At 37.5% G+C, this 21,290-nt stretch overlaps 1 protein-coding gene across 2 annotated transcripts in view; it reads right to left on the bottom strand.

Moving 5' to 3' along the window:
• Positions 1–200: 200 nt before the first annotated feature.
• amph (amphiphysin) overlaps positions 201–21,290 on the bottom strand; it is a 40,066-nt gene continuing 18,976 nt past the window's right edge. Inside the window, exons 9-25 of one of the 2 annotated variants that reach the window (XM_017471127.3) lie at positions 19,811–19,893; positions 18,532–18,670; positions 17,813–17,935; positions 17,546–17,647; positions 17,335–17,358; positions 17,117–17,137; positions 15,117–15,272; positions 11,335–11,379; positions 8,802–8,990; positions 8,325–8,378; positions 6,840–6,890; positions 6,574–6,627; positions 6,130–6,171; positions 3,073–3,402; positions 2,514–2,690; positions 2,264–2,365; positions 201–1,167 (exon numbers count right to left, since the gene is read on the bottom strand). In XM_017471127.3, coding sequence (XP_017326616.2) covers positions 1,063–1,167; positions 2,264–2,365; positions 2,514–2,690; positions 3,073–3,402; positions 6,130–6,171; positions 6,574–6,627; positions 6,840–6,890; positions 8,325–8,378; positions 8,802–8,990; positions 11,335–11,379; positions 15,117–15,272; positions 17,117–17,137; positions 17,335–17,358; positions 17,546–17,647; positions 17,813–17,935; positions 18,532–18,670; positions 19,811–19,893 — 1,797 coding nt within the window. In that variant the 3' untranslated portion in view covers positions 201–1,062. The remainder of the gene's footprint in view (positions 1,168–2,263; positions 2,366–2,513; positions 2,691–3,072; positions 3,403–6,129; positions 6,172–6,573; positions 6,628–6,839; positions 6,891–8,324; positions 8,379–8,801; positions 8,991–11,334; positions 11,380–15,116; positions 15,273–17,116; positions 17,138–17,334; positions 17,359–17,545; positions 17,648–17,812; positions 17,936–18,531; positions 18,671–19,810; positions 19,894–21,290) is intronic. The other variant, XM_017471129.3, reaches the window with a different exon arrangement.

Below are 21,290 nucleotides of genomic sequence, written 5' to 3'. Positions count from 1 at the left end.
AAATAGAACTTTTCAAAACATAAAACTTTATCCAACACTTTTTTTTTCAGAAATGTCTGCAGGGTAATTGTTGTTTTTTTTTTTATTTAATTGTGGGTATAAGTAAACGTTTACGGTTCTGTGTTGTGTATTTTGCAAAGCTGCATTTTGCCCCCCCCCCCCCCCCCCCACACACACACACACACACACACACCCCCACCCCAAAAAAGGATGTTCTTCTTGAAACATTTCATGTTTATAACTCTACAGATATCCATATTTCTCTTTTAATCAGGTCACATATTTAGGATTTCATTATAATTATTATTATTATTATTATTATTATTATTATTATTATTATTATTATTATTTTGGCAAGAGCACAGCAAGTATTTACTAAGCAAATTGTGCCCTTAGTATTACAAGGTTCTATCTGGAATTCTGTCTTCAGGTAGAGACTTATAATACTAAAATCACAAAATATCGATATTGGTTTCTCCAGAAATGATCACCAGAGCCATACATGTCCAGCCATTAAAACTACAGAGAACACTAACAAGGATGCAAGGTAACATTTAGGTTGGAAATGTCTTAAAGGAAACATTGAAGTCTTGCGTAACACTTAGAACGGTTAAATAGATCATATCACTACAAATTTGGATAAAATTTGCTGCAGAGCAACAAACTCGATACGATACACTTGCAGAGAAAATATTTTTTTGTCTTTAGAGCATAATTTACCTTTAAACAGATTACAGGGATTACAGGTGGAGGTCACCACAGTTCCAAAAAAGCACACATCAATTCGTTGCTGCTTACAAGTAAACAAACATAAACAGAGAACTCTCAATTCAAGAGTAAGGTAGACCATACTATCGCATCATGCTCTGTTATTTTCTTTACAATCTGAGTAGAGCTTTTGTGTCCTCGCATTTTGTTGATTGTGTATTTTCCTCTTAGATATGATTTGCTTTGTTCGCTCTGATCCACAACTGTGTGTCAGGGCTCCAGACTGCACTGTAGTGTTAGGACTGTCTGCAGCTCTTGGCTTTTATACGTCGTGTCCCAGCATGCTCTGAGGCTTTAGTCCATTCGCTGTATGAAATTCTCTGGAAATAATCCTTTCTGAGCAGAGGCTCCCTGATGTAGCCAGTCACTCTCCCTGATGCCAGTGAGCCAGCCAGCATCCTGCAGAGACACTTAGTCAGTTTAAGCCAATTCTATTGAGCAAAATGGATGGATGGAGTAGAGGTTGTCCAACAACCTAATAATTGAAATGATGTGATAGTTTTCTGTTATGTTTAAAGGGCATTGTACCTGAAGCTCTTGACCTGTATCTGTATGGTTTTATGCATTGCACTGCTGCCACATGATTGGCTGATTAGATAAGTGTATGAACGGGCAGGTATAAGGCTGTTCTTAAAAGTATAGTAAGGTTTTAGTGTGTAATAGTTTAGGCTAGAGATCACTAAATACTAAAGCACATACTGAATGTCCATTACCTTTGTATTCACATTTCAATATATGCTTGATAAGCTACCCTTAAAAAATGATTAAATGTCTTTAGACAGGTCAAAGTCCAAAAATATCTTCAGCTATCATATCAGAGATTTTTCCTCATTCTTTTAGGAAACAGACACAGATGCATAAAATCTGGAAAAAAGTTGTACAATTACAGGTCATGCAAAACCGGTCTCTCGGAGGAAGCCAGTATGTAAATTAATATAATTTATTTTTTTGATCCACCATGTCAAGAAATTATTCAGTATACAAAAATCATTGATCTTCAAATCAACGTTTGTATAGGCTGGATAATTCAGTTTTATCCATCCATCCATTTTCCATACCACTTATCCTACACAGGATCATGGGGAGCCTGGAGCCTTTCCCAGGGAACTCAGGGCATGAGACGGAAGTCACCATGGGGGGCCAACCCGTTGCAGGGCACAATCACATACCCATTCACACACAATTTGGAAATGCCAATCAGTCTACAACAAATGTCTTTGGACTGGGGAAGGAAACCGGAGTTCCCAGAGGAAACCCCTGAAGCATGGGGAGAACATGCAAACTCTATACACACAGGGTGGAAGCGGGATTTGAACATACAACCTCGGAGGTGCCAGGAAAACATGATAACCACTTAGCCACCGTGCCTACATTATTTATAACAGGTTTAAAATTGCATGCAAGCTGACGCATATGATGAACTTGAGCTTAGGTTCCCCAAACCTTTAAAGGAACTAAAATTTTCAAACAAATAGTTCATTAACACAGTCCATACCTGATCTTCCACCAGCTCTGTGGGAACAACAAGAACAATATCTCCCCTCTTCAGTTCAAGCTCATCTGGATTTGCAGCCTCAAAGTCATGCATTGTTTCAACCTAAAACAAAGGGAATAGATTTTGTTTCATTGTTTTGTTGTTGTTGTTGTTGTTGTTGTTTTGTTTTGTTTTGGGGTTTTTTTTTGGGGGGGGGGGTACACATATGCTGTCAAATATGATTACATGTCTATTGATGCTGTTTATTGACCTTATACAGAAAGCCTGGAGGCATGCCAGAGGAGGAAATATCTTTGGCTGTCTGGTTGTCTGGTGTCACTCCATCTTCACTAGATGCTATTGGAGATATAATGTCACCATCTCTGTCATCATCGCCCTCATTGCTGGAAGCAGGCTCAATGACCACAGAGGGAATAGGCATCTTTTCCTGAGATGAGCCAAGATGTATGTTAAATGTAACTTCACCACAATTTCATGAATGTAAATTTCACAAGCAACATTTTAAGCAAATTGTTCAACCAATTCTTCAGGTAACATTCTAAACACAAGAAACCCATGGTTCATTAAATTTAAAATTAAAAAAAGTACATCAAAAAAAAAATAAAAAAAGAAATTTCAGGTTAAAAATGTTACATTCTACAATTTAAAATATTATTTATACACCAAAGGCAAATAGCCCATTAACATTCTGTATACAACATACTAACATCTCATTCATCAAAGTCTTTATGCTACATCCACAGCACATACATCCTGGTTCTTATTAGTGACAAGTGTACCAAAGTATAGCCTCATGGCTGAATATCTACCTCCTCTTCAAAATTCTTTGAAGCCCCTTCCTTACTGGTTTCATCCCCTGGTTTGATCTCTACTGTACCAGTTTCTCCTTCTGGTTCGACCTCTATGGTACCAGTTTCCCCTTCTGGTTTGACCTCTATGGTACCAGTTTCTCCTTCTGGTTCGACCTCTATGGTACCAGTTTCTCCTTCTGGTTCGACCTCTATGGTACCAGTTTCTCCTTCTGGTTCGATCTCTACTGTACCAGTTTCTTCTTCTGGTTTGACCTCTAGGGTAGCGGTTTCATCTTCCGGTTTGGTCTCTACTGTACTGGTTGCATCTTCTGGTTTGTTATCTATGGTCTAAAAGATGCATCCAGTTGTGAGAGTCAGGCACGAGAGACTTGCTACAGCCACTTATTTGGATGGATCAGTGCGGAGCAGCACATGGGAAGGCATTTAGCACAATGAAGGGAACTGGGACCAGTTTAACTGCAGTGGTTGAAACTGTCCTCAGTAAGGAGGGGATGAGGGTCAGTTTAGGGATAAACAAACTGGATCATGCCATTTGAATTGGGGAAGGTTTACTAGGTATGATGAAGGGTTTTGGGGGAGAAAAGAAGTCATGGTTACTGGGGTTCTTACTTAACACACAGGGGAAAGGGACTAATAGCTGAGATGAAATCAGTAACAACACGAACGAAGTAATCTGAATGCTAAGCTACCAGTTAACAGGAATTAGCCTTGGGTGTGATCAATCCCTTTTTTAAGTTCTTCTTCTTCTACATTTGACACCACTACAATTTCAAGTCTCTGTAAAAACTGTATTTAATATATACTGAATTTAATGTAGTATATACAGCAGAGTACATTTGACTGCAATAAAAAGAAAGTAAGAAAAATAATTTCGAAACTGATCAACCTAACTTTTGAGACCTTCCTTTTTATATTTTGAATATAGGTTACATTATGTAATTGTTACGTATACAACCTGCTACCTTATACTACCCTGGAACTGACAAGCTAAATAGTACCACAGCACATCACACATTCAGAAATTTTGAATGATGATGCTTAAAATGATAGGGGGGAAAAAATGTTAATTACAATGAAATGGAATGAAATCTCCACTGAAACCACAAAGTGTCATCTGTGCCAAGTGTATGAATGTCAAAACAGACACTTACAATTGTCACTTAAAATTAGAGCTCATGTTCAATATGCAACAAAATGCTATGTTGTGTTTTTCATTCGTTTTTCAAGTCCAATATGTTTTCAGTTGACTTTGTGGTAACGTGGTTTAAATAATTTGTGTCAAAATATAACAAATCATAAAAAATATAAATCAAACCAAGGATCAGATCTCATTCATGTTCATTAAGTGGGGAAGGGGCTCAGAAAAGTGAATTGTTTTAAAGTAAACTTTAAAATGTTTTTTTTTTTTTTCTGAGCTATTATGTTGAGCAATGGCATAACCAACAGTATGAAATATGCACTGCAGTTTAAATGAATGTTATACATTCTCCATCCACCAATAAATTATTCACAAAAAAAACAACAGTCAAAAACAATAAATATTCATAAAACAATATACGAATTAAACAAAAATGTAAACATTAATTAGTAGTATTTTATATAGTATATACATCCCCAAGCCCAAAAAAGTTGGGACAGTATGGAAAATGCTAATAAAAACAAAGAGGAGTGATTTGTAAATGTACTTTGACTTGTATTTAAACAAAAAACTGCATCGTTTTTTGAAGGTAAATGTTTATTTTGAAATTGTTGCATGCAACATGTTCCAAAAAAGTTGGGACAGGGCAATTTAGGACTAATAGCAACATGACAACTTGATAAATAAATAGATGAGGCAATCGTTTAATCAGAGTATATAAGGAACCTCGAGAAAAGAAAAAAAAAAAAAAAGGCCTAGTCCTTCAAGAGCAAGGACAGGTCGAGGCTCGCCAATCTGCCAACAGATGAATCAGTGACTAATGCAACACTTTCAGAGCAACATTCCCCAAAGACAAATCGGTAGGATTTTGGGCATTTCACATTTCGGCCAGATTGGTGGTGGCCAGATTGATTATTAAGCCCAAATGCTTAATAAGTGTTATTAAAAGAAAAGGTGATGTTACACAGTGCTAAACAGTCAACTTTCCCAACTTTTGTGGAGTGTGTTGCAGTCATCAGATTTGTAATGGGTGTTTAATTTCCAAAATAAATTAAATTCACAAAGTAAAACATCAAGTAATGTGTTAATAGTGTGTTTTTAATATAGTACAGGGTGAATTGAATTTTCAAATGACTCTTTTTGTTTTGGGGTTGTTTTTTTTTTTTGGTTTTTTTTTTGCATTTTCCATAATGTCCCAACTTTTTCAGAATTAGGGTTGTAGTGTTATAGAGTATAGTAGTATAGTATATAGTATTTTAAAATGTGTTATGACATTTTGAATTGAGCTGGAGAAAGTTCTGAAAATATTTGTGAGGCCTTATCTTTAAATAATGTTGACAGTAATGAGAGCATGTTGTAATCTATATTAGAAGCTGAAAAATTCCTCACTGGACAAAGACAATGTGGACAACACCGTCCATGGTTATAGCCTGCATTAACCTTGATGTCAGCCCGAAACCTCCTGGATTGGTTTGGACACACCCCCTCATTATCATATAAGTGGTTAGGAGATTAGAAAATGTTGTGAGATTTAATTAATAGATAAATTATTAAATATGTGCATTAGTTAATAAAATAAAAGAAAGAATATTTTAAATAATAAAAGTATGAGTAATATAATGATATTTTCCTTTACTAGTGTGTTAAATTATATAACTATTGACTCATTAGGTAGCCTGATAATCAGGTTGTCATTTTGAGAATTTCATAATTCTCCTAATAAATGTTTGTGATCAGAAGAAAAATATTTTGCTTAAGATAAACTTAAAAGACTTCATGTTGAGACAGTATACAAAGCAGACGCCACAGCTGGAAAAGTGTGCTAAATTCAGTGTAAATTTAATCGACCACTACTCCACTTATGGGTCTTATGGCTTTTACCATGACAATAGTAATTGAGAGTGTTAAGTAGTTACCGGAGTCTCTTCAATGGGAGACTCTTTATCTTCTGCAGGTGCCTACACACAAAAGAAAGGTGAATAATTATAATTATTACACATGCACAAGCATGAAACTTGCAGAATACCTCCTACACAAGGGTGTGTTTAAAATGCCTCAAAACCTAGACACAGCTTGTTTCCATGGTCTATTTCTAAAGCAAGCAATATAACTAGTAGTTCTTGTACATATTATGAAAACAGAATAATCAACTACCAAGATATATCCGTAACTGATTTAAAAAAGGTATATCTGGAATAGTTTGTTCTGCTATTACCTACACAATGTAAAGCACAAACGTCTGAATAAATGTCTATGTAGACTGTATTGGGGTTCTACCGTAGTGTAAAAAATAATAATAATAATTTCATTACAGTGTAAACAGGTCCAATTTTATATGGGAAGAGTAAGAGGGGAGTTACCAGAGCCTCTGTAGATGGCTCCTCTCCTCGTTCTGCTACTGGAGCAGATTCCTCCTTATGGCAAAAATGTGTAATAATTACTGTAATTTAAAACTCTGGCCTTATTTCTGTTACATATATGCAGAAGTACAAAAGTGGTAAGAATTAGATGGCACAGTGGATTTGCACTGTAGCGAAGGCAAGCTCATATGATCTAGTGCTATATTAGAACTTGAATTTGAAATTATTTTTAACTTAATACCATTCAAGACAAAAGGCATATTTACCGGAGACGCTTGGATGAGTTGTTCTTTCTCAGTCTCATCAACTGGGGTGGTCTACACATAAAATATTTTAATCCCCAGTTACTAAAGAAATGCTTGGCTCAAATATGCATCAGTCAGATAACTAAAGATAATACATATCATTATGCCATATAAATGATGTAGTAAGAGTAATAAAACAGTAAAAGACAAATTATTCTCATGGGTAGACACTCAACCTCATTTTTCCACGATATGTTTTTGTGGCTATGATGTAAATGAGAACAGACAAGTAAAATATTATTGCCATCCAAAGTCAAGATAAGCTAGTGTTACATGATTTATATGAACATTAATTATGTCATAGGTACTATTTTTACCATTTGACATTTGGCTAAGTTTATCTTCAGTTTCATTAAAACAGAATCAACATAATCAATGGTAAAACAAACAAAAAATAACTTATGATTAATAAAAGCCAACATATTTGTGGCAGTCTGGGAAAAACCTGTCAGATGTCTGGCAAACAGGAAAAAAAATTGGTCAAAATAGTGTTTTTCTCTCTATAACACAGTCTGAAGAAATTTAAGAAACGATAAATATATATTTAACCAAAATAATATGGAAATGTTTTATTAGATACTTAGTCTTGCCTAGTATACCCCCGTTCCTAGTTTTCAGAACTACACTATAGAGGCCAAAATTTGTGGACACCTGACCATCACGCCAATATGTGGGTATGAAAATGAATTGAATTGAATTGAATTTCCCTTCCCTGGAACTAAAGGGCCCAAACATGTTCCGGCATGACAATGCCCCTGTGCACAAAGCAAGCTCCATGAAGACGTTGTTTGCCAACGTTGGCGTGGAAGAACCCGAGTGGCCTGCACAGAGCCCTGACCTCACTTTTGGGATGAACTGAAATGCACCCAAGGCCTCCTCACCTGAATCCAATGCCTGACCTCATTAGTGCCTCATGAATGGGCACAAGCCACACTCCAAAATCTAGCAGCAAGACTTCCCACAAAAGTGGTGGTTATTATAACAAAAGAGGGGATTAAATGTGGAATGGGATGTTCAAAAACCCATATGGGTGTGATGATCAGGTGTCCACAAACATCTGGCTATATAGTGCATATGTAGTACATAATGTCAGAATTTCACCATGTGAAGGGTTTTCCCAGGTCACCACACATACACCAAGAATGATGCAGTGAGAATCTGTTTTTTCTTAAACCAAACTTCTACAATCACAGACATCAAATTAATCACAGAAAATACTAAAATGAGAAAGAAAAAAAATAAAAGAAAAAACATTTTTTTCCACAGTTCCACAACTTTGATTCCCACTGTCATACATGATCAAGATTAGTGTATAAGTAAAAGCAATAATTAATAAAAATAAAAATAAAAATGTTTAAGTTTCTCATAAAGCACAGTAATGTGATGAGCAAGATAATGCAGGCAGCACAGACAGTGTGAGGCTGATTAAAAAAAAAAGGTACATACCTCAGTCTGCTCTGCTGCCATAGTTTCAGCAGCTTCAGAAGACTCCACTATGCTCTTAAAGAGCAGCACAGTACATGGAAAAATACCATTAACTACAACCCTTTGATCATCATCTCACAAAAGACTCATGATGGGAGCATATCTAAAATGTTTGTTTTTTTTAAATGGTCGAACATAATCCCCAAAGCATAATGATAAACAGAAAGATGATATTGTGATGGTAAAGAATGATGACTGATGAATGATGCAGCTGATGTAAATAAATAAGTAAATAAATAAATACAGTGAAGCCGCTGACAAAGATATAGATTTCTGTAGTTTAGGTAAATTGAAGAAGGTGCTGATGGAGATAAATGTGATGATGATGATGATGACGATGATGATGATGATGATGATGATGATTTTTTATTTTACAAATGATTAACATAACCTACAATTCTAATAATATTTGGGCATTAATAGCCCAGTATCACTCACAGAATCAGTCTCTGCAGGTGGGCTGCTAGCAGCAGTGGTCTCTGCCGGTTCAGTAGTGGTTTGTTCAGGAGGAGTTGTGACACTGCCCTCAGCCTCTGGGGCCTGGGCTGGGGACACCTCCCCTTCCCCCTCTCCCAATCCCTCTGGGGCTGCTTCTGTACCAGTTTCTGCCCCTTCTGGGGCCTCAGACTTTAGATATACACACACATATGCAGTATGAGAATCGCAAATTCAGACCAGACACCCTTTGTCCTCTCACAAGGGAGCAGCTTTAGAAATAATGGTCAATAAATATTATCTCAGATCTAAAAGATCTAAACAATCCAGGAGGTTTGTGTCTATATACAAGTATATGTGTGAAAATAGTGTATAATAGTCAACCTGTAAAGGTCATGAAACATGCACACTGAGTTATTAACCTAGGGGAAGTCAATTTTAGCTTTACCTATAATATTTATAACATTATTAGACATTTTAAATAACCAAGAGGTTCTTTTTATACTTTTATGTTAATGAAAAACTGAAAACGAGCTGTCTGGGTTCAAATATAATTACATAAAATCACACAGGTGCATACACTGTCAAAGAGAAAGATTAGTGAATCTGAGTACAGATTAGAAGAGAAGAATTTCATATGTTACAACCAGATAAACAATAAAAACCAAAACTTATATTACTTACAAAACAACACTTTTATGATAATTATCCTATATCATTTGCTATTCTGTTTCTGAGTATATACAACATGCATCATTGTGATGGATCCCAAAACAGTCATCCCAAACAGATGCTTTTCTGAGTTTCAGATACTCTTTCAACTTGTTTTAAAAAAAAAAAAAAGATATTCCGTCATGTGAAAAAAATAAGTGCATCCAATGGAAATTGTTGGCTTTTTTTGACATATTTGGACAAGCAAACATTTGATCATCTTTGAAACGGTGCCTATTAATAAAGTTGACATACTTGAACAAAACCACAAGGAAAAATACCTTTTTCAATCATTTATTCAACTAAAATATTAATAGAGGTGATATTCAAAATAAGCACACACTTGGCCTAAGAAGCTAGTATTGCCCACTTTAGCAGAAATAACTTCTTGTAGGCGTTTTGCATAATTGTCCACCAGGCTTGCTGGAATTTTTTTTACCACTTTTCCATGCAATATTCTTTCAGTTGCAAGATGCTTGAGAGTTTTCTTGCATGTACTGCCTGTTTCAGATCCCCACAACATTTCAGTGGGATTCAAATCCGGGCTTTGACTAGGCCATTCTAAAACCCTCTATTTCTGATTTTTTTGTCATTCCTTGGTGGATTTGCTAGTGTGCTTAAGATCCTTATCCTGTTCAAAAGTCCACTTTCGGTTCAACTTAAATTTTTGGACAAATGGCCTCACATTATCTTAAATCACTCTTTGATACGATGCAGAATTTATAGTTGAATCAGTGAATGAAAGCTTTCCAGTCCCTGAGGCAGCGAAGCAACCCCAAGCCATAACATGTCCACCACCGTGCTTCACAGTGCTTCTCCTGAAAATGAGGATGAGGTATTAGGTGCTTCCCCTTAAAAGCTGTCTTTGGTCTGCGTCAAACATGTCTGCTGTTACTGTGGTCAAACAACTCTATCTTTGATTCGTCTGTTTAGAGCACATTATTCCAAAAGGCCTGGTCTTTACCTATATGCTCATTGGCAAACTGTAGTATTGCACAGGCCTTTTCCTGGAACACCTCCCATGCAGGTCAAATTTGTGCAATCTCTTTCTGATTGGAGAATCAGGCACGTTGACACTAACAATTGCAAGACTTACTAGCAGATCCTGTGATGAAATTTTGGGGTTCTTGGAGACTTCTTTTTGCATGAGATGGTCTGCTGTTAGGCTGAATTCGCTGGGACGGGCAGTGTTGGACAAATTGGCAGTCGTTTGAAATCAGCAGAACTCGATTTCCCTTACAGAGGAATGATGTATTTCAAATAATTTTGAGATCTTTTTAAATCCCTTGCCAGACTTATAGGCATCTACAGCCTTTTATTCTGAAGGCCTTCCAGAACTCTTTAGATCTTGGCATGATGACACCACACCTCAATAGCAAAGGGAACACCAGACATTAGATATGAGAGGGGTATAAATAAGACCGGTTCCACCTGCACTCCATAAGCAGGTTTTAATCACTGGCACCCAATCTTGAACACCTAATTATAATTTTATGGATTTGAAGGTGTGGTAAATGTAGGGGTGTACTTACTTTTTCCATGTGACTGATCTGTTTTTTGTCCAAATAAATTGTGAAAATTACTACAAAATGTCAGTTTTATTTGTCATTTGATAGTGTATTAATGGTGATAGTGATACTTTATTAATAGGCAATGTTTCAAATTTGCCCCACCACTTTTGGAGTAGTGGTGCCACCCCTGAGCTGTATACATAATGCAAATCATCAAACTTTAATTTAACATAATACATTTACATTAATTTAACATTTTACAATGCACACTATGAGAGAATAATATATTGTATTGAAGAGAACCAATGACTCACCATTTTATCAAAGTCAGCCACAAAAGTTGGAACTGAGGAATCCACCTTCGTAAGCAATACAAAAGATATGAGAGGAACTGTTAACAAATCAAGTAACATATGAAACATCAAGGTTAGTTGTCAAGGTAAGACGTCCAAAAATTGTATCTAAAATAAAAAATATTTTAAGGAATCTGAACCTTCTAGAGAAGGGGGGTGATTAAGGATCATTACGGTATTAGAGACAATGCTAGATGTGTTAACAAAAACCACTCCATAATTGTTCAAGGTGTCTAAAGATCAGTCCAGCGCTAAGCTATATATAAGCTTAAACAATCTGCAGTAAAGTTTAAGTTGACTTAAACTACAATCTAAACTCTAAACTATAGAGTATAAACAAAAAATGCTTTGTAACCACAATGTTACAATAATGACAATGCTACTTCTAAGTTTGATGATAATCAGAGCAATCTAAGAACATTCTTGCAGCAGTCAGTACAAAACTCTATTGGCACTTCAAGCTTAATCAACAAGTCTAATTGCCTATTTACCTGAGCAAGTCCATTTAGAGCTTTATTGGACACCTAAACCAAATCACAGAAACAGTCTGAATATTGGCCCTCAACACACTTGCTGTATACGAGTAATGGGATTAGGAATACTAATTAAACAATTAAACCAAACATCAGAAGCAAGCAGAGGAGAGACAGAGACAAAGGACCAGGATCTGTTGACTGTGAGGGATTCTGGGGTCTGAAGGGGTTTGTAGTTGGAAACTACTGCTTCATCTGCAGGCAGGAAAAGAGCTTCTGACTGTGTTTGGGTTCATGCTACACTAAAATAGGGAGGAATTCAGGTACCTCATCCTTCTGTGCATCTATTTCTTGGTACAACTTTCCATATCTCCGATTTGCAACCTCATCTTCAGACAGGTCAGAATTTTCTGGTTCTTTAACACTGGCTGTCTTTTCCATGGCTGCAGTCTTTGGACTAGATATGCTGTTTTGACCAGGACAGGGAACAAATGGGTCTTGAATTGGGCCACTGTCTCCAGGCCAGCCTGTAATGATGTCACCCTGGTCACCAGACAGGAAGTAGCCACCGCTGTCATCCAGCTCCTGCCAAGAATCCTTACTGGAGATCACCAAATCAGCAGTTGGGGTAGGAAATATTGCCCACGGGGCAAATCCATTCCTGGTTGAAAAGTCTGTTTCTTCCCCACTTGCTTGCCTATTCATTGTGGACACACAGACCCCTGCACATCCCTGGTTGCCCTCATTGGCCAAAGGGTCTTGGGTTGTCTCTCTAGAAATAGGCACCTGATTAGTTCCACTGGCAAAAAAGTCCTGATTAGCCTTACTAGCAAGTGTATCCTGGTTAGTCTCACTATCAAAAGGATCCTGGTTAGTCGCACTACCAAAAGGGTCTGGGTTATTGTAACTGGCAAAAAGATCCTGATTGGTCTCACTGGCAAAATAGTCCTGGTTAGTCACACTAACAAAAGCATCCTGGTTATTCTCACTAGCAAAAGGATCCTGGTTCTCATGGTTCACACTAGCAAAAGGATCCCGGTTAGTCCCACTGGTGAAAGGATCTTGATTATTTTCACTAGCAAAGGGATCCCAATTAGTTTCACTGGCAAAAGGATCCTGGTTAGTGTCACTAGCAAAAGGATCCTGGTTAGTGTCACTAGCAAAAGGATCCTGGTTAGTGTCACTAGCAAAAGGATCCTGGTTAGTTTTACTGGGAAAAGGGTCCTGGTTAGTCTCACTGGTGAAAGGATCCTGGTCCATTTCACTGGCAAAAGGATCCCGGTTAGTCTCACTGGTGAAAGGATCTTGATTATTTTCATTGGCAAAGGTACCCCAATTAGCTTCACTGGCAAATGGATCTTGGACAGTTTTGCTGGCAAAAGGATCCCGGTTAGTCTCACTTGCAAAAGGATCCTGGTTAGTCTCAGTGGCAAAAGGATCCTGGTTAGTCTCACTGGTGAAATTATCCTGATTAGGTTTGCTGGCAAAGGGATCCTGGTCAGTTTCACTGGCAAAAGGATCCTGGTTAATCTCACTGGTGAAAGGACCTTGACTATTTTCACTGGCAAAGGGATCCCAATTGGTTTCACTGGCAAAAGGATCTTGCACAGTTTTGCTGGCAAAATGATCCTGTTTAGTCTCACTGGCAAAAGGATCCTGGTTAATCTCAGTGGAAAAAGGATCCTGGTTAGTCTCACTGGTGAAATTATCCTGATTAGGTTTGCTGGCAAAGGGATCCTGGTCAGTTTCACTGGCAAAAGGATCCTGGTTAGTCTTACTGGTGAAAGGATCTTGATTATTCTCACTGGTGAAAGGATCCTGGTCAGTTTTGCTGATAAAAGGATTCTGGTCAGTTTCACTGGCAAAAGGATCCTGGTTAGTCTCACTGGCAAAAGGATCCTGGTCAGTTTCACTGCGAATAAGATTGTTAGTCTCACTGGTGAAAGGATCTTGATTACTTTTGCTGGCAAAGGGATCCTTGTCAGTTTCACTGGCAAAAGAATCCTGATTACTCTCACTGGCAAAAGGATCCTGGTCAGTTTCACTGACAAAATGATCCTGGTCAGTTTCACTGGCAAAAGGATCCTGGTTAGTCTCACTGGCAAAAGGATCCTGTTCAGTTTTATTGGCAAAAAGATGGTTCATCTCACTGGCAAAGGGTTCCTGATTTGTCCCTCTGGCAGAAGGATCTGGTGTGATTTCTGGAGCCCATACAACTCCTGCTTGAAAAGGATCTGAAGCAAAACCAGTTGCTTGACCCTCTGTAGATGAACATTCAGAGCCAAAATTATCTCCCGTGGGCATGGCAAATGGATCACTGGCAACTTTCTGAGATATCTGACAGTTTTCTGACTTTGATGGCCAAGATAGACTCTTGTCTGAGTTGGCAAATGAGTCATTGCCAGTAACAAATGAATCCTCCTCTGATGCAGCAAAAGGATCAGGTCTTGAACCAAATAGGTCACTCTCTGGTTTGCAAAATGGGTCAGAGCATAATTTGGGTTCAGAAAAATTTGAAAGTTTATTGTTTACTCTGTCATTCTGCTCTGTGATATGAGAAGGATCTGCTGTGTTGAAAACATACTGTGATGAACTGTGTTGTCCAAACTCTGTTGCCTTATTAGGCTTTGTTGATTCTGCCTTTTCCAGCTGCTCCCAATTAGCTATAAAAGTATGACCAATAAAGCTTGCAACATCTATGGTGCTGTGTTCCAAGAAGGAGTCAGTATTCACAAAGCTCTCTTGATTTAAATTGCTGTTGGTGATATCTTGATCTGATATTGGTCCCTCATTTTCTGCAGATTCGAGCTCATCATCAGCACTGATCCATCCACTGTTCTGACCTGGAGCATCTCCCCATTCCTCAGCAGTCTCATATTCAGACCCTGACCCATCCACCTCTCCCTGACCTGTTAAGTACCACCTAGAGTTGTTTCCCTCTTCTTCTGAGTATGATCCCTGCCCACTTCCCTCTGGGGCCTCTGTTATTTCTTGGCCAAACTCATTTGTGAATATAATCCCTGGCATGGACTTTCCAGCTCCACTCTCCTCTAAACCTGTGGTTTTCATTTCTGCAGTCCATCCTTCCTCATGCCCTGTCCACCCAGAGTGATGTGTGTCTGAGTCTGATTGCTCTGATGCCCACCCTTCCTCAGTAACCTCCTGAACAGGCTGCTGTTCAAATGGAAGATCTATCTTGCCACTTCTGAGAGCACACGCTTCACAGTCTGGATTTGGCTCTTGGTCATACTTTGTATCCCAGCTTCTAACCTCGCCTGTGGCTTCTCCTTGGGGCACTGTATCTGTGGACCATCCTTCTGCAGGAGGCCAACCTTGCCCATCTGTTGCAGGCTGAACATCTCCCAAATCTTGAGCTGCAGAACCAAAGTCAGCCGTCCAGTTGGCATTGAAACCAGCATCTGAAGCCTAGTCAGAGAAAGTAGGTAGTGAGTATTTATTGTCAAGACCAAGTCCTCAGCAGTCACATACACAAAGTCTTACATCAGGGGTGTCAAGCTTATTTTAGGTATCGGGCCACATTACACTCAGTCCAATGTCTAGTGGACTGGAACAAAATATCAGATTAGCTGACCAATAACACATCACATAACTGTGTTCCTTTATAAGTGTTTATGTGAAAGGTACATTCTGAATGCACAAATGGATTGATCATATATCACCTACAAAGCAGATGTACAAACTGCAATTCATTACCAAGAAATTCATTACCAATACCATTCATTGTATTCCAAATTATGTTTGTACCTAACATATACAGTGCTGTGAAAAAGTATTTGCCTGATTTCTTATTTTTTTGTGTGTATATCTCGTACTAAATTGTTTCAGAAATTAAAACAAAATCTAAGATAAAACAAAGCCAACCTGAGTAAAGACAACATAACGTTTTTATTCAAATGATGAGGAAGAAGATGATTGAAATACATCAGCCTGAGAAAATTTCAAAGGCTCTGGGACTCCAAAGAACCAAAGTGAGAGCCATTATCTCCAAATGGAAAAGTGGTGAACCTTCCCAGAAGTGGCCAACCTTCCAATATTCCTCCAAGATGGAGGAAGTCACAAAAGAGCCAAGGACAACATCAAAGGAACTACAGGTCTCTCTTGCATCAATAAAGGTCAATATTCTGACTGCACTATCAGAAAGACACTGGGCAAAAATGGCATCCATGGAAGAGTGGCAAGGTGAAAAACAATGCTAACCCAGAAAACATTAAGGCTTTTCTGGATTTTGCCAAAGCACACCTCGATGATCCCCAAACTGTTTGGAAGACAGGGGTCCCATTACATCTGGTGCAAAAGAATCACTAAATTCCACAAAAAGATAAATGAAAGACAATGATCCAAATCATATGAGTAAATCCTAGTTCTAGAAGTAAGTAAAAAACTGATCTTCAGTTATGGAAGAATTTGGTTGCAATTATTGCTACTAAAGGTGGCACAACCAGATTTTAAGTTTAAAGGGGCAATTAATTTTTCATATTTGTGATAGGTGTTGGATTTTTTTTTTTTTTTTTTTTTTTTTTTGCTTCAATAAAAAAAAATAATTAAAATAAAAACTGTATTGTGTTTACACTCCACATTTTGTAATGTATCAACCTGGAACTGATATGGATTTAATTGGCTTTATATGTCATAAATATAAACTAAATCCATCCATCCATCTATCTTCAACCGCTTACTCCTTTTCAGGGTCACAGGAAACCTGGAGCCTATCCCAGTGAGCACAAGGCGGGGTACACCCTGGACAGGGTGCCAATCCATCACAGGGTACAATCACATACACACTCACACACCTATTCATACACTACAGACACTTTGGACAAGCCAATCAGCCTACCATGCATGTCTTTGGACTAGGGGAGGAAACCGGAATACCCGGTGGAAACCCCATAGCATGAGGAGAACAGGGCCACGGTAGGACTCAAACCCCAGATCCTGGAGGTGTGAGGCGAACGTGCTAACCACTAAGCCATCAATATTCTTTGCAGAATTATTTACAAATAAAACAAAAGAAAAATTTCATGTTGTGATTGCCCCATTGCTGTGAACACCCTGTTTTTAAAAAAAATAATAATAATAAAAATAAAAATAAATAAAATAAATTTAAAAAAATTAAAAACTAACTTTATCTACAATTATTAGGAAGTTTTCATTGTAACAGTTTCTGTGACAAATAAAACCCATAATAACTTAATACCATTTAACACTGTTCTCTCCCTCTTGCACACAGATCATTCTTAATCATTACTTACAGGCTGGGCCTCAGTATTTGTCTGGAAAACAGAAAAATGTATGTCAAAATGTATGTATGTCGTACTTGGAAAGACTGTATTGAGAACAAATATCTACTCATAATGCTCCATATATGAGTAACCAGGACAAAAGAATTGTAACACAGGTTCACTGATCAGCATAACATTTAACCCAATAACCATCATCATAAGCAAAAAAAAATAATAAAAGCTCTCACCGTCCAAAGATCCCAGGATAATGCCTAGACAAGTACAAAATAGAGAATCTGCATTAGGGTCCTATTGTTGCATAGTATTATTTACATTATCATTTATGTATTATATATTCCTTTTTAAAAGGAAATGCACATAGAAAAGGCATGTTGTCATTTTCATAATCAATAAGGTAAATCCCACTGACTGAGTATGGGACATGAGAGAGAAATGGACCTGAGATGCAGATGACTGGGTTTGACCAATGGTTTGATTGCTGTCTGGCTTGAATGGGTCAAAGTCCAAGTCCAGGAGAGATTCTGTGGGTTTCTCATTTGGCTAAAAAAAAAAAAAAAAAAAATTAAAAAAAAGGATTTTGAGAATGATGCATTTTGAGTTTACCTGCAATGTCATGTAAGGTTAGCAAACTACAAACATATATCTTCTAGAAACTTGAAAGTAGTTATTTTAAAATAAATAATAATTTTTCATATGTGCCTTCACCTGTGGTGAGGTAACACTGATCTCTGGAAAGCCTCCATCGAACAGGTTGATGATTTGCTCTTGGGGCATCTCCTTGGTTGGAGTGACTTTGGGAGGAGGAGGCTTTGGTGGTCCCATCTTGAGCTGATAATGGCATGTTGTGAGCATGCAATTATGTAAACCATCATCCCATGTCAAAACTTGTGTATCACTACCACGCTAATATATGCATGTCAAAATCACAAGAAATTACTCTAAACTACAGGCTCACTTACATCTTCACTCTGTATCATGCAAAACAGAAAAAAGCAAACATGGATCAGCAGAGATGTTTGTTAATTTCATGTTTTGTTTGAAAAGTTTACACTAAAAAGCAACATGTACTGAAGAGGCCAATGTTTCAGAGGTTTAATACTTATGAATTTTATAATAATCTCACAGATTTAGAGAAGTGACTTCACAGATTTAGAGAAGGATTATGTAAAATGTGTCTCACTGTCATGATTCTTATGTTCACTCAAAACTGACAGACATAAAGTGTCCTGAAATTGATGCTAACACAACTAACTTCATAATTACTGTTTAATTTCATAACCAATGCATTGGTATGTCATGGGCCTTGAGATATTACATTTGTAAACTTTTGTGTTTTAGAACTTCCAATATGATTTGTGCATGCAGTTTCTGTCGTGATGTTATTTGGTTTAGTTTATTCAGGGCAGAGGGGTTCCAGGGCTAACCTGTGAGGGGGATTTAGGTCGAGGAGGGCCAGGTGAAGTAGGTCTCAGTGTGTGGTTGGGGCTGACAACAGGGCTGTCCTCTGGACTCTCATCCTCAGGAGGTGTTGGGGTTCTGGCCAAGCGCAGTGGACCCGAGTCACTGAAAATAAAATTGTATATACACAGGTATGCTTTGTTTTATTCATAACATCAGAAAATTAACAGCATTAAGATGAAGTAAAGAAAAAATATTAAACAAAATGCCAGCCTACATGAACGCAACAAAGGTTAAATAGACTGTTGTGTTTGATATAGCAACCAAAGATACTGTAATATATTTATTTGAATAATCCAATGTAGACATTCTACTCTACTAGCCATCTAGAGACTGTCCTGAACAAGCGTATTAGCTGCTTATCAACATGTCAGATGAAGTTTCAGCAGCATGTGATAAAATTTATTTATACCGGGTGTCCCAAAACTCTCCATACATAGGGGAAATCAACATTTTTTTTAAACAAAATGTCTTCTAAAATGTTTCATACTTAGTTTGTATTATATATGGACTTTAACAGGAAACATGGCAAGCACATCACACATGACACTGTCGCCAAACTTATTAATTAACAAATTCAAAAAGACTGGGAGTGTTGCGGACCGACCAAGAAGTCCACGAACATCCATTGACAAAGGCACAACCAACATGGTGCTGGCAAACATAGTCCCCTCTGCATGGAGACTTTTGGGACACCCTGTACAGTCCATATCTACTAAACATCAAGCTCTATAGACTGAACTGAAATACATTGAATTACACAATGGATATGTTACCTACCAGTTAATCACATCCAAATAACAGGTTATTAACAGGCTATGGGTTGTCGACTCTATTGAGTGTCTACATTGGACTATCCAAATAAAGTGTTACCACAAAGACTACCCAGAGCTTCACAACTGTTTCCATTTGCAGTGTGAACTATATTGCTAAGATATTTTACTTCAGCAGCACTACTATGACACTACTATGACACTGTATAGTACCACAGCCCCAGGGTGTCTATCCTACATTACTCTCTATAATACATCACATACCTTCTGTGGCAGCTATAAGAGGAGGACAAATAGAACCACAATACAGGAATAACTAAATCAGAAAATAGTTTCAAAACCATAGGTTAGGTAACTGAATAGTTCTAGAGCTTTCTGTAATAAAGCAATCATGGCAGTATTAATGTCTCGGGACTATCTAGACTTTGGTGAAACGTGTATATCTGTAAACAAATAAATGGTAGATGCTCACCTGGGTGCTCCTTGAATGGTGAACATTTTGTCTGAGTGTTGCTCTGCAAGCTTGTTCATCACCTCATACAGCTTGTGACAGAACTAGTGAAACAAATAAGCAATAAAATAGGTAAAATCAATTATAGTGTTAGTAAATTCATACAAACAATATCTCTGAACTTTCAGCCTCTGGTGGAATTTTCTTTCTCGATAATTAAGTGCAAAGGGTAATTTATAATTTATTATAAATATACATCAATATATTCCATATATGGTGTAGATATGAAATATGAAATGCACCTAAAACTTCAGTGTGAAACTAAAAGTGTGACTTCAACATACATTTCCACCTGGCTTTTATTACAGTATGTTCCAAATGCTCAGTGAGAAATGATTTGGTACTAGAACTATGATATTGTGATACTGCAACCACAAAATAGGTTAGCTTTTCTCTTTATTCCTACTAGCAACAATCAAACAGTAGATGCTACAGTCAAAAACATCAACTTGTATTGATCAGTATATTTGAATAGGCAGGAAACCTCATTAAGTGTCAATACATTTGGTCTTTCATTTGCATGCAGGAAGGAATTGAGACAGACAGAAAAGCAGATGGTTGGTGTAACACGTGAGTTGTCCTGCAGAAGGCAGTATCGAGGATGTCTGTCACTACTGAGCCAAGCACAGTTAAAATGGAACAGCACCCAAAATGACTCAGTGTAGTACAGGTTAGTTTATATATGAGCTCTGGTTTATTCAGACTCTAGAGTGAAGTGTAATGTGTAAAAGCAGGAGAAATGATGCAAAAACACTCACCTAGAAAAAAAACACACTTAGATGACAGGTTTTATACACACATACTCTCTCTCTCTCTCTCTCTCTCTCTCTCTCTCTCTCTCTCTCTCTCGGTCTTTCTCTCATTGGAAAGAAAGATTTGAGGTGATTAAGCAGATTTTTAGAAAGTAAATGCCTACGTATGGTAAAAATCAGTGTGCTAGCTAAATTCATTAGCTAGCACACAGAGCAAGTAAAAGCTCCAGTATCATGTTTTGGTTGCCAAGATACAGTACATCTAGGCTTAAAAATGATAAATAACATTCCCTGCATCCCAATCGGTATACTTATACTATGCACTAAATGTATGTACTCTTTTTGTGAAGAAAAAGTACATACTTTTGAGTAGTTTTCCACAAATAAGCACAAAAAACTCTGAAAGTTGCATCAAAAAAAAATTTGGAGGGCACAGCAATCACAAAAAAAAAAACTGTGTCAACTTTGTCGGACTGTATTATGTTTAAACATATACTAAATTAATACTTTTGTGTTGGGAAAATCAGTAAGTAGTTTTGCTTTTTTTTCTGGTTGTTTAACCTACTTGTGCAGCCATGGCAATGACAAATACAAACTAATAGCTTGGATATGAAATCTGCTTAGCCCTGATGCCTTGTCTACTGATGTGTCCTCCCCTGTAAAATACTCCACTTGGATAATATGCACCC

Source organism: Ictalurus punctatus, chromosome 7, assembly GCF_001660625.3.
Source record: "Ictalurus punctatus breed USDA103 chromosome 7, Coco_2.0, whole genome shotgun sequence".
Classification (NCBI taxonomy): domain Eukaryota; kingdom Metazoa; phylum Chordata; class Actinopteri; order Siluriformes; family Ictaluridae; genus Ictalurus; species Ictalurus punctatus.
The sequence above is the reverse complement of the archived record's forward strand: the minus strand, read 5'-3'. Positions and strand labels throughout refer to the sequence as shown.